The 27,984-nt window shown below is 55.8% G+C and overlaps 2 protein-coding genes, 1 long non-coding RNA gene and 1 other non-coding gene across 5 annotated transcripts; 3 read left to right on the top strand and 1 right to left on the bottom strand.

The window, feature by feature from the left end:
* The first annotated feature begins 680 nt into the window (after positions 1–680).
* Rtn2 (reticulon 2) lies at positions 681–13,671 on the top strand. Of its 2 annotated transcripts, XM_040734436.1 has the most exons (10): positions 681–855; positions 4,333–4,377; positions 4,455–4,916; positions 5,005–5,271; positions 10,497–10,704; positions 11,183–11,321; positions 11,425–11,494; positions 11,620–11,666; positions 13,015–13,073; positions 13,243–13,671. In XM_040734436.1, the coding sequence occupies exons 1-10, from the start codon at positions 822–824 to the stop codon at positions 13,289–13,291; spliced, it is 1,380 nt and encodes a 459-aa protein (XP_040590370.1). In that variant the 5' UTR covers positions 681–821; the 3' UTR covers positions 13,292–13,671. The 2 variants fall into 2 exon arrangements, with proteins under 2 accessions (XP_040590370.1, XP_040590371.1); XM_040734437.1 differs by lacking the exons at positions 681–855; positions 4,333–4,377; positions 4,455–4,916; positions 5,005–5,271 and adding an exon at positions 8,054–8,190.
* Positions 13,672–18,674: 5,003 nt separating this feature from the next.
* LOC110339330 lies at positions 18,675–19,766 on the top strand. The gene is made up of 2 exons (XR_002381448.2): positions 18,675–18,889; positions 18,978–19,766. It is a non-coding gene; the product is annotated as an uncharacterized LOC110339330 (long non-coding RNA).
* On the top strand, positions 18,691–18,777 carry Trnastop-uca. The gene has a single exon. It is a non-coding gene; the product is annotated as a tRNA-Sec (tRNA).
* A 4-nt stretch (positions 19,767–19,770) lies between the features above and the next one.
* Fosb (FosB proto-oncogene, AP-1 transcription factor subunit) lies at positions 19,771–27,266 on the bottom strand. The gene is given in 5 exon segments (XM_005086303.4): positions 19,771–21,844; positions 21,846–22,274; positions 23,744–23,851; positions 24,309–24,629; positions 26,493–27,266. Coding segments are annotated over 5 exon segments (1,017 nt in total). The 5' UTR covers positions 26,619–27,266; the 3' UTR covers positions 19,771–21,811.
* Between the last annotated feature and the right edge of the window lie 718 nt (positions 27,267–27,984).

Below are 27,984 nucleotides of genomic sequence, written 5' to 3'. Positions count from 1 at the left end.
CTGAAGCCCACATGGTAGGCGGAAGGAACCCCAAGGATGTGGTGATGGCCGAGGACTCCCCAAAAGAGGGGTTGGCTGAGTGATAGAGACACAATAGAACGGGAGTTTTGTCTAACTCGTTTGTGGCTATTCCTCTGGGGCCTAGAACAGTGCCTGCCTCACAATGCCTGCTCCGTAGATGATCGTTTGAAAGCAGGGATGGACTGAGACTTCCCCCAGGCTCCTGCTTTGACGACTGTGAGAATAAGCTTCCTGGGTATGTTCGTGTGAATGGAGGAGACTGACCTGCATACACGCTCCACGGCCCTCACCCACGCCCACACGCACTTATTTATGTAACTGTAAAAAGTGCTAAGTCTGAGTACTTTTACCCACGCCGTCTGCAAGTCTAGGCTCGGACTCTACCCCTGAACATCGTATTCCACCCATCTCCCAATGCCGTCTTCCCCAGATTTGCCCTGACCCAAGTGCGCATCCTCAGCTGGACACTCTCTCCAGCACCACGTTCCACCCAAGCCCCGCCCCACTCCTCCAAAGGCCGCGCCCTCCAGCTCGAAACCCCTCCCCTCAGATCGGTGGCCCCGCCCACAAGGCTCTCAGGCCCCGCCCCTCCGCCCCGGGCCCCGCGCTGCAGTGCCTGCTCGTCCGCGGCCCCGCCCTCCCGCGCCGTGCGAGCAGAGGGCGGCGGCGGCGGCGGCTGGAGCAGCCGAGGAGGATGGCGGCGGCGTCGTGGACGCGGCGGAGATGAGCGCCCGTGGCCCCAGGCCCAGGGCGGCGCGGCCGGAGTGGGCGGGGGCCCCGATGCAGGCCCGAGGGGGGCCATGGGGCAGGTCCTGCCGGTCTTCGCCCACTGCAGTGAGTACGGAGAGGCTTCGGCCTGGTGTGGGGCTCGGGAGCCCGGGTGGGGTCCTTCTCGGGTCTCCATCGTCCGCGCGCACCGCGGGCTCGAGGCCGAGAGGAGCCGAAGGAGACAAAGGAATCCCTCCTCTCCCCTCCCCCCCATCCCCCGCGCTTTGGCGGCAACTGGGACATCCTGACCCGGAGGACCCGGAGGACCCGGGCGGGGGGGGGGAGTCACGGAGATCGCATGTTGGGGAGGGGGCGGCCGGGGCGCGGGATTGGGTCGCCCCGCCCAGTCTGAGAGGGAGCAGGCGCGTGGGGAGCTGTCCCCAACCCTGGTGCTGGCCGCGGCTGACGGGTTGAGTCAGAACGGAAAGGAAGATCCGACTCCCCTCATCATCCATTTTCGCATCTCACCCTTATGATCTGCCCAAAAGGCACTCCTGATGTCACCATGGATGTCAGGCCCCCCTTCTCACCCAAAAACACCATCCCTGGGTTGGTGCCAGGACTACCGAGTCTTTAGCGGGCTTTTCCACTCAGTAGCGACCCTGCTGAAGACCCCATTCCTCTGCAACCCTGCCAGGTGGGGGCAGGGGGTCCGGTTTCGATTTCCGAAGGCTTCGAGGCTCTCCTGTGGCGTGCGGAGCTCCCAAGCTAGCCCTGAGGGGCTGGCTTCCTGGTTCCAAGCCCCTGGTCTGATTCTGCTCAGTTCGGAGCCATCAGCTCGAACAGTCGGTGTTTACCATGCTGCGTCCCACACAGGGTGGTTCTGACATCTGGGAATGCCGACGCCAGCAAATCTAGCCGCTTGAACGTCTTGGGTACCCAGATGCCCAAGTTCTGAGAATGTGTGGCTTTAGACGTTTTTAGTTTTCACTCCCCTCCTCCCCAGCGTCCAAAGATCTTGTCTTTAGCTGGAATCACCAGGGGAGAGACCCTGCAGGCCTGTCCCCAGCCCTATTCTCCCCCGCTGACACCATTACACCCCCTATTCCCTTTCTTCTAATCACAGTCCCTTCCCCAGGGGCTGTGCACCGGCCTTCCCCTCCGTCTGGCAGGCTGCTCCCTAGGCATCTGGTGACTTCACTTCCTTCGGGTCTGAGGTCTGATGCCATCAGAAAAACCTTGGAGACTGTCATGTGTCAAGCTTGCCCTGTCTGACCCCATGTTTTATGAACCCTTCCACTGTGGACTGTTCCACACGGTGTAGCTTTATGAAGTCGGGGGTTTTGTCTAATTCATTCATAGCATGCCCCTCTGGAGCCTAGAACAGTGCCTGCCACATAGCATGTGCTTAGCGAATGATTGTTGAATGAACTGACACTTCCTAAGGTTCCTGCTCTGAAAACTGTGATGTCAAGCTTCCTGTAGCCCAGGCTGAACTGGGACTGTGTATGTTGTATACGTAGTGATCTGGGGTTAACCTTGAGCTTCCCATCCTCCTCCTCCACCTCTCCCAAGGTGTACGCCATCACCCCCTGTCTGTTTGGTGCTGGGAATCGAACCTGGGTATGCTGCAGGTGAACACTCAGCCTGCTGGGCTACATCCTTGGCCGTATATCAGAATTGCTAAGAGTCTTTTGCCTCAGTGTTCCTCCCAGCATCCTCTAACTCCTCTGTGTCTTTGTTTTTATTTGTTTTATTTATTTTTTTGAAGATTTTATTTATTTATTATGAATACAACATCCTGCCTCTATGTATGTCTGCAAGCCAGGAGAGGGCACCAGATCTCATTACAGATGGTTGTGAGCCACCATGTGGTTGCTGGGAATTGAACTCAGGACCTCTGGAAGAGCAGTCAGTGCTCTTAACCTCTGAGCCGTCTCTCCAGCCCCTATTTGTTTTATATTTTAAGATTTACTTATTTTATGTATACAAGTGTTCTATCTGTATGTACAACTGCACACCAGAAAAGGGGATCAGGAGGCAGGCGGATCTCTGTGAGTTCGAGGCCAGCCTGGTCTACAGAGTGAGTTCCAGGAACAGGTCCAAAACAATACAGAGAAACCCTGTCTCGAAAAACAAAAAAACGCTGGGCGTTGGTGGCGCATGCCTTTAATCCCAGCACTCGGGAGGCAGAGGCAGGCGGATCTCTGTGAGTTCGAGGCCAGCCTGGTCTACAGAGCGAGTGCCAGGACAGCCTCCAAAACTACACAGAGAAACCCTGTCTTGAAACCTCCCCCCCAAAAAAAGAAAAGCAAAAAAAAGAAGAAAGAAAGAAAGAAAAGGGAATCAGATCCCACTATAGATGGTTGAGAGCCACCATGTGGCTGTTGGGAATTGAACTCAGGACCTCTGGAAGAGCAGCCAGTGATCTTAACCTCTGAGCCATCTCTCCAAGCCACTAATTTTTTTTTTAGACTATTTCTCTGTGTAACAGTCCTGGCTGTCCTGGAACTCACTCTGTAGACCAGGCTGGCCTCAAACTGAGAGATCCGCCTGCCTCTGCCTCCCGAGTGCTGGGATTAAAGGCGTGTTTTTTATTTTACATATGTAGGGTGTTTGCCTTCATGTATGTCTGTGTGTGCAGTGCGCTCTGCCTAGAGGAGGCTTCTGATTCCTTGGAGGTTGTGAGCCACCGTGTGTCCGGGGATTGGAACTGGGTTCTCTGCAAGAGCAGCAAGAGAGACCGGCATCTCTCCAGCCCCTCCCTTCCTTTCCTTTCCTCCCTTCCCCCTCTTCTTCCTCTGCCTTCTTCCTCCAATCCCCTCTTCCACACCCCCCTCCCAGGGGTATAGGGATCAACTGCGTTTAGGGCTTAGTCCTCCTCTTTTTGCTCTATCTATCTATCTATCTATCTATCTATCTATCTATCTATCTATCAGGCTGGCCTCGAACTCAGAAATCCGCCTGCCTCTGCCTCCCAAGTGCTGGGATTGAAGGCATGCGCCACCACGGCTCGGCTCCCGGCTGTTGCTTTTTATTTTGAAACAATCTTGCTAACTTGCCCAGGCAGGCCCTGAGCTTGTGGTCCCCCTATTTCAGTCTCCAGTAGTTGGGAGCACAGCCTGCGCCATCAGGCCTGCGGCTCTGAGATTCTGATATCCATGCCCCTACAGGTTTATGGTCTGTATAGAGAATGCAAAATGACCTAGGCTTCAAATATTCTAAGATTCTCCTGCATTGGTGCACTTCCATGCTCAAATTGTTATTTTTTTATTTTTTAACTTTGTTGTTGTTGTTGTTGTTTGAGACAAGGTTTCTTTGTATTGTTTCGGAGGCTGTCCTGGAACTCACTCTGTACACCAGGCTGGCCTCGAACTCACAGAGATCCGGCTGCCTCTGCCTCTGGAGTGCTGGGATTAAAGGCGTGCGCCACTTTTGTGTGTATATGTGTGTGTGGGTGCTCCGCGGGTCCTGGGGTCAGAGTCCAACTTTTGTGAGTCGGGTTGGCAGGATTGACAGCGTGCACCTGCCCAACTATGACAGCTCGTGTCTGCGATTTAGACGCTCTGCGCCGCTAGAATCTTTCTTTCTTTCCCACTGCAGAAGAAGCTCCGTCTACAGCCTCTTCTACCCCGGATTCCACAGAAGGTAAGAGGAGTGAGGATCGTGGAGGGGTCTCACGGCTGGGTGGCTTGGAGAGGCTGAGAACCCTTCTCCCAATGCAGGAGGGAATGAGGACTCGGATTTTCGCGAGCTACACACAGCCCGGGAATTCTCAGAGGACGACGAGGAGGAGACCACATCGCAGGACTGGGGTACCCCAAGGGAGCTGACCTTTTCGTACATTGCCTTCGACGGCGTAGTGTGCTCTGGGGGCCGTAGGGACTCAGTTGCTCGTCGCCCCCGGCCCCAGGGACGTTCGGTCTCAGAGCCACGAGACCCACCCCCACAGCCCGGCCTGGGTGACAGCTTGGAGAGCATCCCCAGCCTGAGTCAGTCCCCGGAGCCGGGGCGCCGAGGTGACCCCGACACCGTGCCTCCAGCGGAGCGCCCTCTGGAGGACCTGAGGCTGCAGCTGGACCAGCTGGGCTGGGCTGCCCGCAGTGCGGGATCCGGGCAGGATTCGGCCACCAGCAGCTCCACCCCACTGGAGAACGAGGAGCCTGATGGATTGGAGGCCGTCGAAGGTGAGATCTCAGAGGTGCGGAGGGTGTGTGGCTCACCGGGCTGCTTCGAGGAGAAAGCTCATGGCCTTCTCTCTCTCTCTGGCACCAGAGGCGAGCCTGGAACTCCGACTTGCTCAGGCTCTGCGCTCGCACCTTGAGGCCCTGACTCCTCAGCCTAGCCCCAGCTCCGGGACTCCCCAGGCTCATACCCCATCCCCACCAAGATCACAAGATTCGAACTCACACTCCGGTCCTGATGAGCCTCTGCCAAATGAGGAAGGAGAGCTTCGGCAGCGGCTGGAGCAGGAGCCAATCACGGCACAGTGCCGCGATAGCACAGACCAATCAGAATGCGCATTGGAGCCGCTCCTTCTAGGTAAGCAGTTTGTGGGCTGCCGTGGACCTTGTTAGGCTAGACAGGTGGGGTGATTGACCGCTTGGCAGGACCCAAGAGCAAGGGAGAGGGGAGTCCCCCAAAATCCCCTTTACCTAAGGGTGTGTGGTTTAGGGGTTCTGCTCCACAATGCACATTCACACTGGTTACTGCTTTCCACGCTGGCCTTGAACTCCACCCCCCTGCCTCAGCTGGTATCACGGGGCTGCAGACCCTAGACCCTGTTTTTTCCACTGGGCTCTATTTTTTTCTTCTTTTCTCCCTCCCTCCTTTCCTCTCCCTCTTCCTCTGTCTCTCTCTCCCTCTCTCTTTCTAGTTTTTTCTTTTCTCTCTTGATTTTTTTCAAGACAGTGTAGGTTTCTCTGTATTGTTTTGGAGCCCATCCTGGAACTCGCTCTGTAGACCAGGCTGGCCTGAACTCATAGAGATCTGCCTGCCTCTGCCTCCCGAGTGCTGGGACTAAAGGCGTGGGCCACCATTGCCCAGCTCCATTGGCTCTTTCTGTACACAAAATTGATGCTCCGTGGAGCACTGGAGTTGGGTGATGTGAAAAAAAATTTTTTTTTTTTTTTTGGTTTTTCGAGACAGGGTTTCTCTGTGGCTTTGGAGGCTGTCCTGGAACTAGCTCTTGTAGACCAGGCTGGCCTCGAACTCACAGAGATCCGCCTGCCTCTGCCTCCCAAGTGCGTGAAAAAAAATTTAATCCTCTCTTTTTCAGAGCACTCTGTCTAGAAGCTGAATGTGCCCATGGGACTTTAAAATTTTTTTAATTAATCATGCCTGGCCTGGCAGCATATACCTTAAATCTCAGCCCTTGGGAGGCTGAGGCAGGTGTATTTTGGTGGTTTTTTTGGTGACTCAGGCTGGTCTAGTCTACAGAGTAAGCTCTAGTCTAGTTCAGGCTACATAGTTCAGACCCTGTCTCAAATTTTTTTTAATTTCTTTTTTTTTTTTTTTTTTTTAGACAGGGTTTCTCTGTGTAGCCCTGGCTGCCCTGGAACTCACTCTGTAGATGAGGTTGACCGAGAACTCACAGAGATCCACCTGCCTCAGCCTCCTGAGTGCTGGGATTAAAGGCGTGGGGTTAAACTGCCTGGAGTTACTTCTTTCAGGTGTTTAGGTTTTGCCTGCATGTATATATATATCTGTGCGCCGTGTGCATTCTTGGTGCCTGTGGAGGTCAGAAGAGGGAGACATGTCCCCTGTAACTGGAGCTAGGACGCCTGTGAGTGGTGGGTGCTGGGAACTGAACCCAGGTCTTCTGCAAGAGCCCTGAGTGCTCCCCCTGAGTCTCTCTGGTCCCTCCCAGGACAACTTTTAGGAGTCCATCTTCACTTTCACCTTGTACAGGCAGTCTGTTTTGTCTCGGAGGCAGGGTAGGGGGGGGGCTGAGAAAGGGTCTCACTGCGTATGCTGCCCTGGAACTCACTGCATAGTCGAGGCTGGACTCGAACTCACAGAGATCCGAGGCAGAGAATCTCATTTCTGTTGCTGCATTGCCGGCTGCAGGCTAGGCAGCTGAGAGCTTCCAGGCAATTCTGCTATTCCAGCCTCTCATCTCGTAGAAGCTGTTGGGACTGCCGAGGCTCACCACTCAGTCCAGCTCTTTCCCTGGGTTCTTGGATCTGACGCAGGACGTCAGGCTTGCACTGCAAGTTCTTTTATGCGCTGAATCCCCTCCACCCCCAACCACAGCCCGGGCCTTTACAAAACCTTACTTATGGGCGAAAGGCATGGGCTAGCTGTTATAAGCACTTGCTTTTCTCGTGGAGAGCGGGAGTGTGGTGCCCAGATGCCACCCTAACCCCAGGGATCTGATGCCCTCGGCTTACGTCACCTGCACCCACATGGGCATGCTCACACAAACATCCATAAAATATGACACAGATTTCCTCGTGCCTGGGACGCAGAGACTTCAAGTTCAGCCTTGGCTACACAGCAAGTTCTGTTTAGTCCATTGTGAAGAGTCAGGATTTTCAAGCCGGGCGTTGGTGGTGCACGCCTTTAATCCCAGCACTCGGGAGGCAGAGGCAGGCGGATCTCTGTGAGTTCGAGACCAGCCTGGTCTACAGAGCGAATTCCAGGACAGCCTCCAAAGCCACAGAGAAACCCTGTCTCGAAACCCCCCCCCAAAAAAAGTCAGGATTTTCATCCTAGGACTTGGAAAGGCCATGATAGGAAGATTGGGAGTTCAAGGCCAGCCTTGGCTACATGAGGCACTGTGTTAAAACAAACCAAAACCAAAACCAAACAAAAAAACTAAGGGGGCTGGAGAGATGGTTCAGAGGTTAAGAGCAATGAATGATCTTGGGAAGAACCCAGGTTCGATTCCCAACACATGGCTGCTCACACCTGTCGTAACTCCGATGCCCTCACACAGGGATACATGTAGGCAAAACACCAATGCACATATAAAATAAGATGAAAAAAATTAAACAAACAAACATAAAAACCTAAACTAAAAACTTTTACCCAGGTCAAGCAAGATGGGAAAAGCACACCTTTAATTAATCCCAGCACTCTGGAGGATTAGACAGGTGCATTTTGGTGAGTTCCAGGTCAGCCCAGGCTTCACAGCAAGACCTTGTCTCAAAAACAAACAAACAAACAAAAAGTTCTACTTTTCACTGACTGTATCCATTGGTCTTTTGCAAAATTCGCCTTAGTTTAAAAAGCCTGGGTCTCCAGGAACCGCAAGCAGTTGGTTAAAGAGGACTCCTTGTCTGTTTACAAAGTTCCTATTTGGGAAGTGTCCCCACCTCCCTGGACAGCCATTGGTTGGGTACGAAGGGGCCCTTCCCCTCTGCTCTTCCCCTGGGTCCCTCTGAAGTGGGCAAAATCCCCTGAAGCCGGGTGTCCGCAGCCGCTTGCTCGCTCTCGGAGCCGAGATGGGGAGTAAAGGTGGGCTTGCGGGGCGGCCTGTAGCCGGGGTCCGGGAACAGAGAAGGGGTTCAGGTCCGTCCTTCCCTCCTTGCGATCTTAGGGCATGGTTTCCACCTGGGCATTTGGACTTTGTCAGAGATGCATGCTGGGGCTGGGGCGGCCGATCGGGGGGCGTCTTGGGAGGACGTTGAGGGAGCATGGGGGTCCCTTCTTTAAGCCAGAGCCTTGGGGCCCCGGGATCAGGGAGGCTCCCCTCCCCCAGCCTCGAGGCCGGCTCCTGCGCTGTCACTCAGGGGCTGGACGTGCCAGCGCAGCTGCAGGAGGCCCCCTTCCCCTAGCGTGCCTAAACTTAGCCCCGCCACAGGCGACCCGGCCCCTCCCCCACCCGGTATCTGTCTGGGGAGACCGCCAGGGAGGCCCCCACTTTAGGGAAAGAGGACTCCTCTGTAGTGAGATCAGACTCCGAGAGGGACCAGCCCAGGCCCTGGCGGGTTGAATGGGCTGTTTCGACAGCCCTAAGAGTGGGCGCCTGTGAGTCAGCCGGGAGGAAACGGAAGGATACTGAAATCAAAGTTTGGGGCTCCCAAGGGTGGGCTTCATGGGGGGTTGTCGAGGTTTAGGTGGATGGACTGAAACCCTGGAGGCCGGAAGCCCCCAACCGAGGGCTCTGGCCTAGCTTGATAAGTGAGCCCACCATCTCTGGGAGGCGTGGGTAGTCTAAGGTTCAAAATATCAGGTGTTGTAACCATACGCTTGGGACTTTAAAAGCAGTTTTGGTAACTAGGGCATGGTGGCACAGCCCTGTCATCCCAGCACTTGGGAGACAGAGGCAGGAGGATGGCTCTAAGTTCCAGGCCAGCCAAGGCTATAGAAAACAAACTCACTACCTACAACACATAAATTGTTAGTCTTCCTTGTGAGCAATCTGACAAAGTTTATACTGTTAAAGAGTAGGGCCCATGATGGGCGTTGGTGGCGCATGCCTTTAATCCCAGCACTCGGAGGCAGAGGCAGGAGGATCTCTGTGAGTTCGAGGCCAGCCTGGTCTACAGAGCAATTTCCAGGACAGCCTCCAAAACAACACAGAGAAACCCTGTCTCAAAAAACCAAAAAAAAAAGAAAAAAACCAGGCCCACCCAAGTGATTTCCAGCCTTGGAGTGTGTCTCAGAAACAAGTAAATACAGAGGTGAGAACATTCCAGAAGGGGACCACTCGCCACTCTGCTGTGTCAAGGAGAAAGAGAACAAAACAAAGTGAGTGATGCCCCCATTGAATTCAGAGCTGCATAAGATGAAGAATGGCAGCCACAGCAGAGCGTTGTGTGGCCTGTAATCCAGAGCCAGAAGCAAGGAAATCTCTGCGAGTTCAAGACCACCCTGGACTATGTAGCAAATCCCAGGATAGCCAGAGCTACATAGTGAGCCCGTCTCCAATAAATAAGTAAATAAATAAATGAGACCGATCAGGGCGTGTAGCTCAGTTGGTAGAGTTCTTGTGTAGCATGCATGAAGCCCTAAGGTTTTTTGTTGTTGGTTTTGGGTTGTTTTGTCTTGTTTTGTTTTTTTGAGACAGGGTTTCACTGTGTAACTTTGGAGCCTCTTCTGGCACTCGTTCTGTAAACCAGGCTGAACTCAGAGATCCTCCTGCCTCTGCCTCTTCCTCTGCCTCCCAAGTGCTGGGATTAAAGGCATGCACCACCATCGACTGGTCGTTGTTGTTTTTAAGATTTATTTATTTATTACATGGGCAGTGTTCTGCCTGCGTGTGTGCCTGCAGGTCACAAGAGGGCACCAGAACTCACTACAGATGTCTGGGAGCCACCATGTGGGTGCTGGGAATTGAACTCAGGACCTCTGGAAAAGCAGCCACCTCTGAGCTGTCTCTCCAGACACCCATGAGGCTCTAAGTTTGATCCTTAGCTCTCAGGAGGTGGAGGCAGAAGGATTGCCTTGAGTTTGAGGCCAGCCTGGGCTACAGAGTGACACCCAGTCTAAGAAAAAGAAAGAATTGGAATAATCACGAGTTTAAGACCAGCCAGGGCAGCAGAGTTTGAAGTCAGCTTTTGCTTCACAATGAAACCTTAAAAACCAACAAAACAGTCAGGCGTTGGTGGCGCTTAAAAGCCCAGCACTGGGGAGGCAGAGGCAGGCGGATCTCTGTGAGTTTGAGGCCAGCCTGGTCTACAGAGCGAGTTCCAGGACAGCCTCCAAAACAATACAGAGAAACCCTGCCTCGGGAAAAAAAAAAAAAAAAACAAACGAATGAACAAAAACCTTGTCAGCCAGGTGAGGTCCCCGTGCCCACACTGTCTCCCTCTCCACAGTGGCAGACTTGCTGTACTGGAAGGACACCAGGACGTCTGGAGCCGTCTTCACGGGCCTCATGGCCTCTCTCCTCTGCCTCCTGCACTTTAGCATCGTGTCCGTGGCTGCGCACCTGGCCCTGCTGGGCCTCTGTGCCACCATCTCTCTCAGGGTTTACTGCAAAGTGCTGCAGGCCTTGCACCGGGGGGATGGCGCCAACCCCTTCCAGTGAGTGCTCGGCCAGCCCCGGCTGACCATCCACTGCGACCCTTGATCTCAACGCACAGTGACCAGTCCCGCCCTCCTCCATCCTGATCACAAGCCCCGGTCCCCGGCCCTGTTCCTCCCTTTCTCTAGACTCTCATTCCTAACCCAAAACTCGACCCTAGCCCTTTGTTTTGTTTTATTTTTGTTTGTCTTTTGAGACGGGGTTTCTCTGTAGCTTTGGAAGCTGTCCTGGAACTCGCTCTGTAGACCAGGCTGGCCTCGAACTCACAGAGATCTACCTGCCTCTGTCTCCCGAGTGTTGGGATCAAAACCACATGCGACCCTAGCCCTTTCTAAACATCCTCCACCCTAACTCTGGTCATCTACCAAACGTCCCATTCTGACCCTTGTGAATGCCATTTTGCCAAGTCTGAGTCCCCCCCAAACCACGCGCACGCACGCACACACAGAGTCACACCTCCTCCTTTGATCCCATCAGGGCCTACCTGGACATGGACCTGACCCTGACTCGGGAGCAGACAGAACGTTTGTCCCAGCAGATTGCGACCTTCGTGGTCTCCACAGCCACGCAGCTGCGGCATTTCTTCCTGGTGGAAGACCTGGTGGATTCTCTCAAGGTACCCCACCCCACCCCGGGACTCTCAGCCCTGTCCCCCGTGCCCACGGTGGGCGCGGGGTTCACAGCCTGTCACCGTTGCTGACGCTGACCCTCCCCCTCAGCTGGCCCTTCTCTTCTACATCCTGACCTTCGTGGGAGCCGTCTTCAACGGCTTGACTCTCGTCATCCTGGGTGAGCCGTGAGATCCGAGGCCTGGGGACGTGGGCTGTTGGGGTCTGATGCTGGGTTAGGGCTCTGCCCGGAGCTGTCCCTCTCTGCTGGGAGAGCCTGACCCCTCCCCTATTCTTTATCCGTAGGAGTGGTCGCCTTGTTCACTGTCCCCCTTTTGTACAGACAACACCAGGTGAGTACCGCAACCTCTCCATTGTCAACGTGGAAACCGAAAATGGCTGCTCTATGGGCTGCAGAGATGGCTCAGGGGTCCAGAACACTGACTGCCATCTGGGTGCTGGTGGCAGCGGCGCGCCTTTGATCCCAGCACTCGGGAGGCAGAGGCGGGCGGATCTCTGTGAGTTCAAGGCCAGCCTGGTCTACAGAGCGAGTTCCAGGACAGTCTCCAAAGCTACAGAGAAACCCTGTCTCAAAAGACAAAACAGCAAATGGCTGGTGTGTCTGCTTCCCTCCCACAGCCAGGGTCCTATAGACGGGTCCCAGGCAGACTCAGGAGCTCGGCTGCCACCCAACACTCAGGGGACTGAGGAAGGAAGACAGTATGGCTTAAGGACCAGTTGCTTAGACTCCAACAGTGAGGGGCTGGGGACATGTCTCACGGAAGGGCGGCAGAACACTTGGAGTGTGGAAGGGTCTAGACCAGTGGTCCTCACATGTAGTTCCAGACCCTTTGGGAAGCTCAGTGACGCTTTCACAGCGGTTGCCTGAGACCATCAGAAAACACAGATGCTTACATTATGCTCCCTGACAACAAAATTAAAGTTACAGTGATGAAGGAGCAACAAAGGTGATTTTTATGGTTGGGGGTGTCCACACCGTGAGGAACTGTATTAAAGGGTTGCAGCATTAGGAAGGCTGCGAACCGCGGGCCTGGACAGTCCTTGGGTTCAATGCCCGTGCCACCAAAAGAGTGAACAACCTGAGAACCCAGGAGGCTGAGGCACAGGAGCCCTGGATGTTCAAGACTGGTCAGGGCTACGTAGCAAAGCCCTATCTGAAAAAAAAATTTTTTTTTCGAGACAGGGTTTCTCTGTGGCTCTGGAGGCTGTCCCGGAACTCACTCTGTAGACCAGGCTGGTCTCGAACTCACAGAGATCCGCCTGCCTCTGCCTCCCGAGTGCTGGGATTAAAGGCGTGCGCCACCAACGCCCGGCCCTATCTGAAAAATTAAAACACGGGCTGGGGGTGAAGCTCAGCTGATAGAGTCCTGGCCTGGCATGCGTGAAGCCTCGGGTTTGACCCTGACTGTATAAAACCAGCGTGCGGCGGTGGCCCAAACCTGCAATCCCAGCGCTTGGGAGCTAGAAACAGAAACAGCGGAAATTCAAGGCCAGTCTCAGCTACGGTGCGGGTTTGAGGCCAGCCTGGGCTGTGTGAGACCTTGTTTCAAAGCGACAGAAGCAGAGGGGCTTCTGAAACTGGAGCGGTAGACCCTGGCTCGTCTGATTTGCAGATGTGAGGGGGCTGGAGGCAGCATCCGACACCAGTCACTCAGAACCTCCTGCCTCTGTCCCCCCCAGGCCCAGATCGACCAGTATGTGGGGTTGGTGACCAATCAGTTGAGCCACCTCAAAGCTAAGTACGTTCCTGAGATGCTGGCAGGGAGGGGGACGGAGCCTGGGGTATTTGTCGTTGTTTGTGGGGTTTTGTTTTGTTTTCCCAAGTCGTCGGGCGGAGGACCGGGGCTAGCTTTGAGCACTGAGCTAATCTTCCACACCTCCTGTACCTCCCTAACTTTGCTCCCTCAGGATCCGAGCTAAAATCCCGGGGACCGGATCCAAAGCCAAAGCCGAATGAGAAGGGTGTCTCTGCCCGGGGGGACTCCTGCCCACACCCCAGCAGCCCTGATGCCCTTCACTTCCCGCGCATCTACACCCTCTCCCACTCGGCCGAGCCTTTTCCCAGTGGGAAGTGCCTAAGCGACCCGGACTACATTTCCTATGAGGCTCTGCTCTAAGAGTCCAGGAAAGGCCAGGCTCCTTGGCCGCGGAGCCTGCTGGGACTTGTAGTTGAATAGTCAGACGCTGTCCTGCACTTCCGTGACCCGCCGCTGGAGGCGCCGTGAGGGCTTGGTGTCTCGGGGGCCACCAATCCCGTCTATGCTGGGGCTTTGCATGGGGCCCAGTCGAGCCCTGAGCTTGGATTTACACCATAATAAAGACTCCTGTGGAAAAATCCACGGCCTTCTGTGCTTTCAGGTCCCGGCTACACCTTCCTACACTGAAAAGCATTTTTAAAAAGCACACCGCTAGTGGGAATGCAGTCCTTAAATCCCAGCACTCAGGAGTCAGAGGCAGGCGGATCTCTGTGAGTTCGAGGCCAGCCTGGTCTACAGAGCGAGTTCCAGGACAGCCAGGGCTGTTACACAGAGAAACCCTACCTTGAAAAACAAACAAACATAAATAAGTAAATATGAAAATATATAATCTACAATTATCCAACCCTGTCTCAAAAAAAAAAAAAAGGAAAAAGACTTAAGATGGCGTTCAGTCGATAAAGGCACTTGCTACAGAGGCGCAGTGGTACGAGCTGAATTTGGGTGGGTGGCCCAGTGGTTAAGAGCACCAGCTGCTCTTGCAGAGGTCCAGGGTTTCCCAGCCCCCGTGCGAGGGTTCACAGCCACCTTTAACTCCAGTCTCGGGTCTGATGCCCTCCTCTGGCCTCTGCATGTGCCATGGTGGGGACACACACATACAGATTAACACACACAAAATAAATAACAGTGAAGATGGGAAGGCAACTGATGTCCTCTGACCTCCGCATTCATGCTGTGTCACGTGTAAACACGTACACATGATAAGTATATTTTCCAACGGGAGGCAGAGGCAGGCGGATCTCTGTGAGTTCGAGACCAGCCTGGACTACCAAGCGAGTTCCAGGACAGCCTCCAAAGCCACAGAGAAACCCTGTCTCGAAAAAAAAAAAAAAAAAAAAAAAAGTATATTTTCCAAGTATATTGACCTAGCAGAAACGCTAAATCCTAGGAAGTTCTATGGTTAGTTACAGTAATGATACTGTTTCCCAAATGTGGATCACTCCCCTGTGAGGTCCTTGTACTAAGGGTTGCGTCTAGGCATGTGGTTAGTGGGAGAGTACTTGCTTAGCACGTATAAGGTCCTGTGTGTAATACCCAGCACTGCCTGACACAGAAATGCCGGGTGGAAGGCCAGACATGGTAGTACACATCCATAATCCAGTGCTGAGTTCCAGACCAGCTACAGAGTTCAAAGCCAAACAGAGCTATAGTTTGACTCTGTCTCAAACATTGGGACTGAGCTGGGCGTTGGTGGTGGGAGGCAGAGGCAGGTGGATCTCTGTGAGTTCGAGGCCAGCCTGATCTACAGAGCGAGGTCCAGGACAGGCTCCAAAACAATGCAGAGAAACCCTGTCTCGAAACTCCTCCCCCCCTAAAAAAGAAAGATCAAAGGCTAGGATTGCAATTCAGTGGTAGAATCCCCCAGTGAGGGGCTGGGATGTGACTCAGTGGTAGAGCCCCTGCCTAGAATCCCCCAGTGAGGCGTGGGGGTGTGGCTCAGTGGTAGAGCCCCTGCCTAGAATCCCCCAGTGAGGCGCTGGGGGTGTGGCTCAGTGGTAGAGCCCCTGCCTAGAATCCCTCAGTGAGAGGCTGGGGGCGTGGCTCAATGGTAGAGAGGTAGCCTACCTTGCAAAGGACCCTGAGTTCCATCCTCAGTACCGTAAACAAGTGGAATAAAATAGAACAAATAACTTTTATAAAGAAAATGTTACTTGCCGCCGTGGAAGCAGGGCAACATTGCTTGTCAGAAATAGATTACAGCAAAGACAGACACGAAAATGTTAAGAATTGTTTTGCTCATCACTCTCCTCTTGCTGTGCACGCCATTGTAGGAGACAGACACAGAGGTGCGGAGGAGCATCAGAGATACAGAGCTTGTGTATAGCAGGAATGCTGTGCGGTGCAGCCGCTTGCAACTAAAGCAGGGGGCTGGGAGATATCTCAGGGGTTAGAGGCACTTGCAGCCAAGCCTGGTGACCTGTGTTCAGTCCCTGGAATCCACCAAACGATAGGAGGGACCTGACTCCACAAAATTCTCCTCTGCACCCAGGAGGCAAAAGTAGGCAAATCTCTGTGAGTCAGAGACCTGTCTGGTGTAGGTAGTGAGTTCTAGGCAGGCTGGGGCTGTGTGGTACAACCGTGCCAAAAAAAAAAAAAACAAAACAAAACAAACAAACAAACAATAAAACCTCCCAAAACAATAAAGAAAACCAAACAAACAAACGAAAAACCCCACCAAAACAGCAGTGTCTGAATTTCCAGGCAAGTTGTACTAGTTTTTAATTTAGTTTATTGTTGTTACTATTTTGGTTTTTGTTTCTTTGTTTTGTTTTTACAAGCATTGGTGTTTTGCCTGCATGTTTGTCTGTGCGAGGGCGTCAGGTCCCCTAGATTTGGAGTTACAGACGGTTGTGAGCTGCCTCGTGGGTGCTGGGAACTGAACATGGGGTCCTCCGGAAGAACAGCCAGTGCTCTTAATCACTGTGCCTTTAAAATTTTTTTTGGGATGTCATAGGGCGCTTGCATAGCAAGGGAGAGGCCATAGGTCACAGCCCCCAGTACTACATACGTGTACGTGCGTGTGCACGAAACATAAAGGTGGCGGGCGGGCCCAGTGGGTAGAGGTGACCCCTGCACCTCTCGTGGCACAGGGAGGGAGCCGACTCTGCAGGTCGGCCTTGTGCGTGCGCACACACAAGAATAAATAAATAAAGGTGGCGACACGCGCCCAGCACTCAGGAGGCAGAGGCGGGAGGGGGGTGTCTGAGTTCGAGGGGGGGATAAACAAAAGCAAATAAATATATAAATACCTTATAAATTATTACATATATACACATTTCCTTTTTTTTTTTTCTTTTTTAGTTTTACAAGACAGGGTTTCCCCGTGGCTTTGGAGGCTGTCCTGGAACTCACTACGGAGACCAGGCTGGTCTCGAACTCACAGAGATCCGCCTGCCTCTGCCTCCCGAGAGCTGGGATTAAAGGCGTGCGCCACCAACGCCCGGCGGCTTAAATCCTCCCACAAGGCTTATTTAAGGACGCGTCGTTGGTTCTCCTCTTTCCTAAGGCGAGGCGTGGCTGTCAGAGCGTGGGGAGATGGGAGCGTCCTGGCGACGCCTAAGCCCCCCGGGGAGGGTGGGGTCCCTGCAGGGGACCCACGCCTGCACCCCGGCTCCGGGCTCGAAAGCAGTTTCAGACGGGAAGCCGCCGCCGAGCGCCCCCTGGCGGCCGCCTCCGCAGGTTCCTCGGGGAGCCGAAGGACGCTTTGCACGGAGGTCGCGGGACAGCCCCGGAAAACTCAGCTCGCTCGCCTCGCGGGCCACCACCAGCGGCGAGGGCGCCATCAGGAAGCAGCGAGGGACATAGCTTCATGGTTGGCGGCGCGCGGGGGGCCTCCGCAACACCAGGAGCTGTGTTGAAGAGTCGCGGCCTTAGGAAGGCCGGGAACCGCTGCTCCGGGGGATCCGGCTGTGTCAAGCACGTTGCGCAGGCGGGGAAACTGAGGCTGGAGAGGACGACGGTGGCGGCATCGATTCGTCTAAGCCCGTGGTGACCTGGTCGTGTGCGGCGGCGGAGAGCGGGGCCTTCCCAGGTGTCCAAACCGGGCTGAGCGGAGGCTTTGGCCCTCGAGGATGCGGGGAGGAAGGACAGCCCGGGTCTGCAATTTCACCGAGGACGGCGGCGCCCCTCAAGCCGGTGCAGGACGGTGGCCGTGGGCATGCTTGGGGCGAAAGGGGCTGGAGCTCCGGGCGCCACGCGCAGGTGGAGAGTCCGGGCACCACCGGAGTCATCCCAGGGTTAAGCCGGGTGCGTGGCTCCCCGGTGCCCCCCACGATCCCCGCAGCTCGGGGAGGGCTCAGGCAGGGAGATGGCTTCAAAGTGCAGGCCAGCCTGGGCTACAGAGGGAACGCCAGGCCGGCCTGGGCTACAGAGGGAACGCCAGGGCGGCCTGGGCTACAGAGGGAACGCCAGGCCGGCCTGGGCTACAGAGGGGACGCCAGGCCAGCCTGTGACACAGAGGGAGACCCTGTCAGAAAAAACGAAAAAGGAAAGACACTGTCTCAAGGAAACAGAAAAACAAAAGTGTTGGTAAGAATATCGTAAGTTGGTAAGAAATATCACACACAAAAGAAACTCTGTCTCAAAAAACCCAAGTGTGTGTCCGTGTGTGTGTTTGTGGTGTGCGCGTGTATGTGTGTATGCGTGTGTGATGATGTGTGATGTGTGTGTGCGTGTGTCTGTGTGCGTTGATGTGTGTGTGCACACGTGTGTGTTGATGTGTGATGTGTGTGTGCGCGTGTGTGCGCGTGTGTGCGCGTGCGTGTGTTGATGTGTGATGTGTGTGTGTGCGTGCGTTGATGTGTGATGTGTGTGTGCGTGTGTCTGTGTGCGCGTGCGTGTGTTGATGTGTGATGTGTGTGTGTCTGTGTGTGTGTTGATGTGTGATGTGTGTGTGTCTGTGTGTGTGTTGATGTGTGATGTGTGTGTAGATGTGTCTGTGTGTGCGCACGTGTGGGATGATGTGTGTAGGTCTCGTTTCCCCTAGGGAGCTGGGTGGCAGAAGTGGACTGTGACACCCTCATGCCTTGCCTCAGTTTCCCTGCCGAGGCACACCCGTGTGGATCGCGAGGACGGTCGGTTTCAGCCCCGTCGCCTGGGGTCTGACTCGGTGCCCGGGCCCCGCCGACGCCGGTTTCCCAGGAACCGCACGTGCTTGCAGTTCCGCCACGGGACAGCAGGTGTCGCCCGGAGGCCGCGCTCCATCAGCCCCCACGACAGCCTCGCTGTCCCTCTCAGAAGAACTCGAACTCCGCCACGAAGGGGCTTCCGAGGAGCTTTTCTTTAAAAAAAACAAGACAGACAAAATAAAAAAAAAAAAAACCTGACTTTTCACTTTGCAAAAAGTCTGTTCCTGTACAGCCAGGGAGGGAGGCGCTGTTTCCCAGAATGCAATGCGCCAGGTAAATAAAGCTACTTATTTTAATTTTACGGGATAATTCACGGTGTGTTTGCAATGAGAAGCATAGAGTCACTAAGACATGCGAGAAAGAATATTGAAAACGCTAGAGTTGGGCATATTTTACAAAAAACGCAAGTCACCGTAACCGATAAGATTTGAATTATTTGCCCTCTATATATCTGTCCGGAAGCAGTGCTTCCTGCCCGGATGATCCTCAGTGGTCTGGGGTGCAGGCTTCAAACCTGTAGCTGTTTAGCGACAGAGTGGTTCAATTCCACCTTTCGGGCGGGAGTATCTATCCCATTTTGCGACCCGTACTCTGCGATGAACGTTTTCAAATCGACCCGCACTCTTCGTAGCTGCCTTTTGTCCCCCGGGAAGGATCAAACGCGTTTCTAAAGTGCGTTTAAACTTGCCTCTAAGACTCTAGGATACTCCTGACCATCTCCAATGGCTCTCCTTCAACGATGTGTTTGCTATTCGTCCAGGCATTTGCTCGGCCTCGTGTCTAATCCGCATGTAGCTGTCAGTCTGTCCATTTGCTCCTGTGGCTCAGCCCCGTCTCCGTGTCTGAGCAGCGACGGATGGGGACGCAGCTGTGCTCCACCCTCGGCCCTGGTCCCGGGAGGCCGGGGAGAGCACAGCACCGGGCAACCACGTTCTTAAAGAGGTCGAAGCGCCTGGAGCCTCGCCGCCTGGCGACCTGACCAGGGTGACCTTGAGACACACTTGATGATGACATTGACGCTCGAGCGAACGCCTGGTCTTTTTCAAGGTCAGCAGAGCTCCCCGACCACCCGACCGGCCGTGCAACCCCTCCTCCAGTGGTTTGTCCTTCCCAGGCGTGCTATCAACGAAGCGGCAAGTGTTCTGCCCTCCGTGTGCTTAGGATCCGTTCTTTCCCATTCTGGGTCCTCCCCAGCCTCCCCTAGCTACTCTCAGTCCGGGAGTAGAGAAGACCGCCTAACAGTAACTGTCCCCTGCTTCCCTTCCCAAACCCTGCTGTGGACATCGCGTTCTGAGTGTGGGCATTCCTTCCCAGCCATGAAGTCTCCCAAATATGTCAGTTTATCCCAACCTGTCCCCCGCCCCGTAGGTGACACAGCCTGGAACAGGGCGAGCCCTCCCCAGTGTCCGCTTCCCTTTCACCCAGCTGCAGGCTGATTAGTTAGGTGCCCCAGTAAGTGCCCGTGAAGGCTTCCCAGCAACACAAATTCATTCTGTCTCGTTGAAAGCCATGTAATAGGTGCCCAGGGCAAATACACACTTTGAACTGAGGGATACATTTTTTAAAGCTCTTTTATTGGCGACAGTGCAGAACCAAGGGGGTAGGGGGCTGCCCAGTGCTAGACTGCCCCAGCACCCCCGGGGTCAGGTGCAAAATACAAAAAAAAAAAAAATCACCAACATCAAAAGTCACAAGTACAGCATGGGTGGGACCACATGGGTGGGCCCTTCTCCTGATCGTACACTCCCATCCGGAACCCTCAGGGACACACATTGTGAAAATCGACCACCCATTCACACTGACTCAGAAAGTGAAAACCCGGAGTTGACGCACAGAAGGAGCCAGTGGGAGAGGAGACACGTTGGAAGTGGCCAGAGCAAAACAGACTGAGAAAAGATTGTCTCCAACAGCCAGAGGGGCTGGGACAACAAACAAAGGGACAGTTACGGAAGGGACAGCCAGAGACTCTGACTCGAGTGTCCAGAAGCGATTTCGAACTCCACAGCACACTTGCAAACGAGGAAACTCGTACGCACGCACGTGTACACACACACACACACACGCACGCACACGCGCGCACACACACAGACACTCATATATAATATATTTCTCTATACATAATAGATATAAGTGCTTTTCGGGAACCAGGGAAGGGATAAATAGCTTGGCTGGGGTTAGGGTTGGAACCGAGGACCCAGGACAGGGTGTGGAATGTGTTCCATGCAGCACAGGGGAGGGGAGCTGAGGGGTCCATCTCCCCAATATTAAAAAATAGAAATCTGACTCGTGGAACTCGCACGAGGTTAAAGCTGGAGGGAGGAGCCAGAACCCATGTTGGGGGCTGGGGGAGTTGGGGGGACTGGGAGCCCAGTCCCCTCTTTACGCCAGTCCAGAAATGTTGGGGGGTTCAAATATCAAGGGTAGGGGAGCCAAAGCCTCAGCCCTGAAAACTTCTCTGGAAATTGCCTCGACCTCCGTGAGAGGATGCGGGGCTCCCAGGGTGGGGAGAAGTTGGCGTCCTAGGCTGGGGAGGCATCGCCGTCACTCCTTACAGTCTAACTCCCTGTCGAGGGGAGGAAGGAGGCCCTTGCAAGAAGGGGAGGCCCAGGGAAAGCCTTGGAGGGTTGGGGGGTCAATCCCACCCGGCGCACCCCGCAATCCGGCCGCTCATTCACAGTATAAAGCGCTCCAGCAAGACGGGCGTCGCAGCGCCCCCTGCTGCCCGACACCAGAAAGGCCCAACGAGGACGGCCAAGGGCGGCTGGGGGGTTGGGGGGAAGGGGGCTCCGCATAATACTGCACGGGGTGAGCTCGGGCCTGGCTTGGGAGGGGGCTCTGGAGCACATGGGAGAAGATAAAATCCAACCCGAGCCAGTTTTTTTTTTTTTTCCCCAGGAGGGAAAGACTGGACGGGACAGTCAGACAGGGGTTCACATTTTGGAGTCACGGGAAAGTGGGGTTAGCGGGCTCCCAAAGCGGGCACCGACTTCCCTCGGGGGGGGGCTCAATTCGTGCCGGAGGAGGTGAGGTTGTGACCTCCTGGAAATGTTGGGTTAATCAGCTAAAGGCCGGGGGACCCTGCACCCTGGAAGGCGGGTGGGTGGGGGAGAGACGGGGACGGGGCTGTCATTTCCTCGTTGGGCCCCTCTGGGGGTGCATGCTCACACAGCAGCCCACCCTGCACCCCACACCCAGCACCCTTTCCCCTGCAGCCTCACGCAAGACGCCAGGAGTGGGCGTCACACCCCACCCACCCCGCCCAGCCATCTATCCCCAGAAGTTGGGTTGAAGTGACAAAGGACCGTAATAGCCGTCTGGAGGGGAGGGGGGTGTCCATCCCCGCCCCGCCTCCTACCCCCAAAGTCACCAGCTCCTCCGGCCTCGCCGGGGCACAGACACCACAGGGACCGAGCGCAAAAAACAAAACGCAAAGGAGGTCCTTCCGTCCTGTCCGATGGCAGAGGCGGCGGGCAGTCAGACAGAAGAGTCAGAGGGTCCACACACATCCCCCCGACTGCTTCGTCCCCTCTCCTCCTCTTCTTCCTCCTCCTCCTCGTTCCTTGCGGGTTTGTTTGTTTTGTTTGTCTAAAGAGTTCACAGAGCAAGAAGGGAGGGCGAGTTCAGGGGGGTCGGACGGCTGCTCGCTGCCGCTGGAGCTTGGGACGCCGGCGAATGCGGAGACCTCCGGGCAGGTGAGGACAAACGAGGAAGTGTACGAAGGGCTAACAACGGGGAAGGGGTCGCCGAGGACTTGAACTTCACTGTGTGTAAAGAGAGAAGCCGTCAGGTTGGGGGGTGCGTCTCGGCTGGTCTGGAAGGGCAGGGGCGGTGGTGGAGGGGGCGGCAGCAGCCAGCCGAAGCCGTCTTCCTTAGCGGATGTTGACCCTGGCAAATCTCTCACCTCGGCCAGCGGGCCTGGCCCCGGCCCCTCTTCATAGGGGATCTTGCAGCCCGGTTTGTGGGCCACCAGGACAAACTCCAGACGTTCCTTCTCTTTTTGCAGCTCGGCGATCTCCGACTCCAGCTCTGCCTTTTCCTCTTCCAGCTGATCCGTTTCCTGATGAATCCCAGCGAGGGCCAGGTCATAGGAGACAGAAAGGAAGGACCATTGGTCAACGACCACACAAAGTGCCTCAGCCACCCCCCCCCACATTCTAGCTGCTGATCCAGGGGCCCTCTCAATTGAGGGGAGGCCCCCCTCCCCCGAGAGGGACTCCTGGAAGACGATACAACTTGGAGCCTCAGTTTCCCCATCTGAGCAAGAGATGGTTGGGGAAAAGCCAGGCTGGAATGGAAGTCTCTGATGAGCTCCAAGCCTAGGGTGGATGTGGACACCTGTAAAACCCGAGCGCTCAGAGGCTGAGGCAGGGGGAGGATTGCTTGTTTGAGGACAGCCTGAGCTAAAGAGTAATCTACCTTAAAACCGGAGGAAGGGGTCAACATGGTTCAGGGAGTAAGGGCGGTGGCCCGCAAGCCTGACAAATCGAGCTGCGGTTTCTGGGAGCCACGAGATGGGAGGGGAGGAGCAACCGCTCTGAAAACTGTTCTCTGACCCCCGCCGTATGTGTGCTGTAGCACACCTGTACACTCTCAAACGTAAGGAAATAAATAAATAAATGGAGTTTTTTTTTAGAGATAGAAAAAGAAAAACACTGCAGTTTTCTGAGTGGATAAACAACGGTTATGTGTTGTTTTTAGTGTGGTTCTGCCATCTGTCCCCCCCCCCAGCCTCCCAGGAGGAAAAGCAGAGATGTGTGGCCTGGTTTCCAGGGGCAAGAGGAAACTGCAGGAACGAAGGAAGGGGGACACTGAGGCAGGAGGAAGAAAGGACTGGGCTGGGTGGGCACCACCAGCTCAAGTTCTGTAGAACTGTAGGTGGCTGGGGCAGGAGGTACGGATTGACCCAGCATCAAATAATTTAGTTTCCAGCCAGCCAAGACGATGGCCCGTGTGTCATCTCAGCACCCACGGATCGAGACCGAAGTCTATCAAGTTGGGGGGGTGGGCACGCTGGGCTGCACTAGGAGACCCCCGCCTCAGAAAAAAAACAAAAACAAAACTGGAGGCACCTCGGCAAAAGGGATGCTTCCTTAACCAGGACTAAGGGAATGACCTCCTCCAGCTTCTCTTTTTTTTTTTTTTTTTTCCAGACAGGGTTTCTCTGTGGCTCTGGAGGCTGTCCTGGAACTCACTTGGTAGTCCAGGCTGGTCTCGAACTCACAGAAATCGGCCTGCCTCTGCCTCCTGAGTGCTGGGATTAAAGGCGTGTGCCACCAACGCCCGGCTTCCAGCTTCTCTTATAAGCTGAGACAGAGAGCTATGTGGGGATATCCAGGGAAAGTGGGGGACAGCTGGAAGAGGCAGGAAGGGGTCTGGGCATTCGCAAGCAGCGACCCCACCAGGCCGGCACTGAGCCTTGTTCCCTCAGCGGGGATCCTTGTTCAGGACACAGGCACAGTGAGAAGTGGGGGGGGGCAAGGCAGAGGGCCCCCATCACAGCCTCGAGACCCCAGAACTCCTCCTTACCGCCTGGAGTCGGTCCGTCAGCTCCCTCCGACGGTTTCTGCATTTAGCTGCCGCCAGCTTGTTTCTCTCTCTGCGAACCCTCCGCTTCTCTTCTTCTTCTGGGGTGAGCTGGGTCGAAGAGACAAGGGACTGTGAGATTTGGGGATACCTCCTACCATCCCTGACAAAACTCCTTTCCCTCCAGAACCCCAAACAACAACCACAACAACCACTGCTCCTTAGGGGCAGGAATGGACACATGATTAAGATCTCTATGTCTTGAGGCCTCAAAAGACCCCCAACTCAATAGTGACAGAGTTACTGTCACTCCTTTTACTTCCCGCACCCCCAGGCCAACTTTTTTTTTTTAATAATAATCTCTTGCAGTCCAGGCTGGTCTCAAACTCAATAAGGAGCACAGGCTGGCCTCGAACCCCTGATCCTCCTGCCTCCACCTACCGAGAGCTAGGGTCACCAGCCTGCACGACCACTCCTGGTTCATGCTACGCTGGAGGTCTCCCCTGCTAGCAGGCACACTACCGACTGAGCCCACATCCCCAGGCTCCTCCCGAGGCCTCTTACTCACCGTCTCCTCCCGGGATCTTCTAGGCCTGGCCCTGGCTGGGCGAGCGGGCCCGGGAGCGCCGGAGGCTGTACTGGTCGAAGGCCCACCGCTTCCGCTGGCTCCACCAGCACTGTAGGCACTCAGGCCTGGGGTTGAGTAGCTGGTTCCTGGCATGTCATAGGGGTCAACAGCTGGAGGCTGGGAAGCCAAAGGCTGCCCCTGGGACTGGGCCATGGAGGAGATGAGGGTGGGTTGCACGAGCCACTGGAGGTCCTGGCTGGTTGTGATCGCAGTGACCGTTGGCACGAAGGAGCCGGGCATTTCCCCGAGACCGGCGCACTCCTACGGGGTGAGACATACACACACAGGCGTAGACACACAAACAAAGCCACCGACACACGCGCGCCCCGCACACATAACACACACCGACCCCCGTGAGTGAGCACAGGGTGAGCGGGTGTGTGTGTCACAGGCAGAAAGCCACAACACCCACCCTTCCACTACACCGTGACGCAGTGGTTAATGAGAGGATTCTGCTCAACTGCCTTCTACCTCCTCCTTCTTCCTCGGGGAAAGGTTGCACGGTTCCAGCAAGTGGTGAATCACACCCCGGGTTGGTGACTCTTAGGTGTGTGGGGGGGTGGAGAGGAGGCTGGACAGAGCCTGGTGACAGAACCTCCCGGGATGGAGACACACACACACACACACACACACTCAGAGTCCCAACACCCCACCCCCACCCCGGGGGGAGGGAGAGGGAGAGGCCGTAACCCAAGCCTGCCTCCCCACTTCCACACAAACACACCCCCACTGCATGAGGGCTCCCGCAGGGGCGGAGATCCTAGCTCCAATGGTGTTGGGGGACTGGCCTAAGAGTTGAGAGCATCTGTCTCTTCCCCAGTGACACTGACAAGTGACAGGTCTGAGTGGACTGGTAAGTAGAGACAAGTGACCGTGACGATCCCCCAGACTATCTTGCAGGGGATGGGGGCGATATAGGATCCGCGTCCCCAAACCCAAGAAGCGTCCATCACCACCCCCCTCCCGCAAGTGGAATCCTAGAGGCTTGACTACTCTGGGGGGCGTGGCGAGGGAAGGGCTGAATCCCTGGCCAATCAGGGTCCTGGGAACCAAGGGAAGGCGGACCTTTTAGAGACCACTTGGCTGCTTCCCCTCGGGGTAGCTCGTCTAGTGTTTGGACATCTCGAAAGGACCGGGTGTTCAGCGCGCGGGGAGAGCGTATATGTGAGCCTGGAGAGGGGGTGACAGCCTCCAGTTCCCCCTTAGAGGCGCCAGCACTCAGGCAGAGGCCCCCTGCTTCTGACAGCGCAGGGACCAGGTCCCCACAAGGTCCTCGCAGACCCATGAGTTGACAGGGCCGCTCCGATCACGACAAGAATCCCCTAGCCCTGCCTCCTAGAGACCCCCAGCACGGAAGAACCACAAAAAGCAGGGGAAGGGAGCTACGCTCTACAAATAGGAAGGAGACGGTGATTGGCTAACGTCCTCTCCCCGGCAGCCAATCAGAAAGCCGCGCTGCCCCCTCCCTTAGCAACGTGGCCTCGGCGTTCCAAAATAGAACGTGCCCGGGACGTCAGGGGCGGGGCGGGCAGAGGGGGCGCTGCGCGCTGTGCGTGCCCCGCGTCAGACGGAGGATTCCAGCGCGTCAGCCTTTACGCACGGGTCCCCCGTTACGTCTCCGCGCAGGAGGCGGAGGCTGCGTGATCGGGGTTCGAGGCCCGAACTCCCGCCGGGTGGCGGGCGAGCGCGGCCCCGTAGTCCGCGCTTGGAAGGAGGAGGGCAGAGGAGAAAGCTACTGGAAGCTTCTCTCTGGTTTTTTTCGTTTTTTTTTTTTCTTTTTCCTTTCCCTACTTGTCTAGCTCTCGGTTAGGGAGCCGGGGCTCAGCTAAAAGTTCTCAGCTCCTGCTAGCCACGGCGTATGCCCGGCATCGCCAACGCTTGCCTAGCTGCATTCCTTTCCCGCGCTCTGCGCACACAACCCGTTGCAAAAACCCGTCCAGTCCTTGCAGTTTGCAAACAACAACAACTACAACAAAAACCAAAGTGCAACCCGAGCCCCTGGCTTTCCCAGATCCTGAGTCTCTGACGCGTCCTATGTGAGAGGATGCCTAATTCACACTTTACGCTTAAAGAAGCATTTCCCCCATGACCACCAAAGTAGCATCTTTGCGATCTAGAACGCACCTGGGAGGCGGCGGCGGTGGGTGGACTGCCGAAGGAGTCCACTGAAGACAGGTACTGAGACTCGGCGGAGGGTGACGAGCTACACCGGGAGCCGGAGTCGTAGTCTCCGGGGAAAGCTTGAAACATTTCCCTGGGCACAGGGGGGCCCCTGTGACCACGCTGAGGTCGCCGGGAAGCCAAGGCTATGGCCGAGTGGGGTGAGATGCGAGTCCGGAGTGGACCGGACACGTCCCCAAAGTGCGCTGCTTGGGGGAGCTCCGCGTCCGGCTCGGAGAACTGCCCAAGTTTCGATGCAAGTCCCCTCTGCAGGTCGCCGCTGTACCTCCTGAAAGTTCAGGCTCCGGCGACTTCACGGAGGGGCGACGCGGGGATCGCTCCCCGCCCAGAGGCCCGCCGCGCGGTGCCGCCGTTCAGCGTGCGCTCCGGATGCGCGGTTCCCTTCCTCTCCCGGAGTTCCACGAAACGGGGGAGGGCAGAGGGGCGCGATCCAGAAGCCCACAGAAAGTAAGTCTATCCTCAGGGCGAAACGGAAGAACGATCTAGAAGGAGTCTTGCAAAAAAGAAACCCACAAAACTTTCTCTCCAGTTAAAAAATCAAGACTATATATATAAATATAAATTTTTTCACGGACGCCAAGAAGAAGAAGAAGAAGAAGAAGAGTCACCAGTAGTCAAGTCCCGCAAGCCCCGGCTCCGCGTGTCCCCGGCGTAGCCGCTCCAGTCTTATGAATGAAGCCGGGAGCTGCCGGGCGGAATTTATGCGGTCGGGACCCGCCCCCCCGCTTGCGTCACCCGCCGCTCGGTGCACAAACCTCCCGAAGTCTCCCTCCCCGCCGCCCGAGCCCCCGGAGGCGCCCCCCAGGGCCTCGCGCATCCTCCACCTGCCCATAGGGTGACCCTGGTGGTCTCGGGGGTCGCCAGATCTACGTTGCGAGGGTCTCTGCGGCAGGGGATCCCGCCCCGCCCTCCCCGGAGTTCCTGTGACGCAATTAGCCATATAAGGAGCTGCTGGCCGGCGCGGCCGAGTGTTTGTTTGGTATCCTAGCAATGACGTCAGAGGGAATCCCTCGCTCCGGCGCGCGCCCGCCGCCGCGCCGTGCGGAACCCGCCCGCGCCTGCGCAGTGCCACGCCGCCCCGGGGGCTGAGATTGACAGACGCCTGAACTGCCCGGGAAGGCCCCTGCTGACCCCGGCTGGAGAAGGTGCAACCCCAGGTGCCCAGACCTGGTTGTCCCGAGACCCCCAGCGTCCCCAAGCCAGTGCAGCGCCCCCGGCTGGTGGAAGAGAGCAAGTCCCCAGTGCAGATCCCAGTGAGAGGGGTGTAGTCAATCGAGGCGGGGGAAACTGAGGTTCAGGAGGGGTTGGAGGGACTGGGATGTCGCCAGGTGTAGGTAGAGTAAGGATGGAGACCCCTCCCCACTAGGTTAGTCGCAGATGATGCCTGACTCTCTGACCTTGAAAAATGTGCTTGCTCCCTGAGCCAAAACTTCGG

The sequence above is a fragment of the Mesocricetus auratus genome, unplaced genomic scaffold (assembly GCF_017639785.1).
Source record: "Mesocricetus auratus isolate SY011 unplaced genomic scaffold, BCM_Maur_2.0 Super-Scaffold_100038, whole genome shotgun sequence".
Lineage (NCBI taxonomy): Eukaryota > Metazoa > Chordata > Mammalia > Rodentia > Cricetidae > Mesocricetus > Mesocricetus auratus.
Note: the sequence above shows the minus strand (reverse complement) of the source record. Positions and strands in the feature narration are given on the sequence as shown.

What these genes read in the sequence shown, in the direction of transcription:
- Rtn2 (XM_040734436.1), top strand. Translation starts at nt 822, where the DNA reads ATGGGGCAGGTCCTGCCGGTCTTCGCCCACTGCA. An exon ending in TACCCCGGATTCCACAGAAG is followed by an intron (nt 4,378 to 4,454) that starts GTAAGAGGAGTG and finishes CTCCCAATGCAG; the next exon opens with GAGGGAATGAGGACTCGGAT. An exon ending in CTTGACTCTCGTCATCCTGG is followed by an intron (nt 11,495 to 11,619) that starts GTGAGCCGTGAG and finishes CTTTATCCGTAG; the next exon opens with GAGTGGTCGCCTTGTTCACT.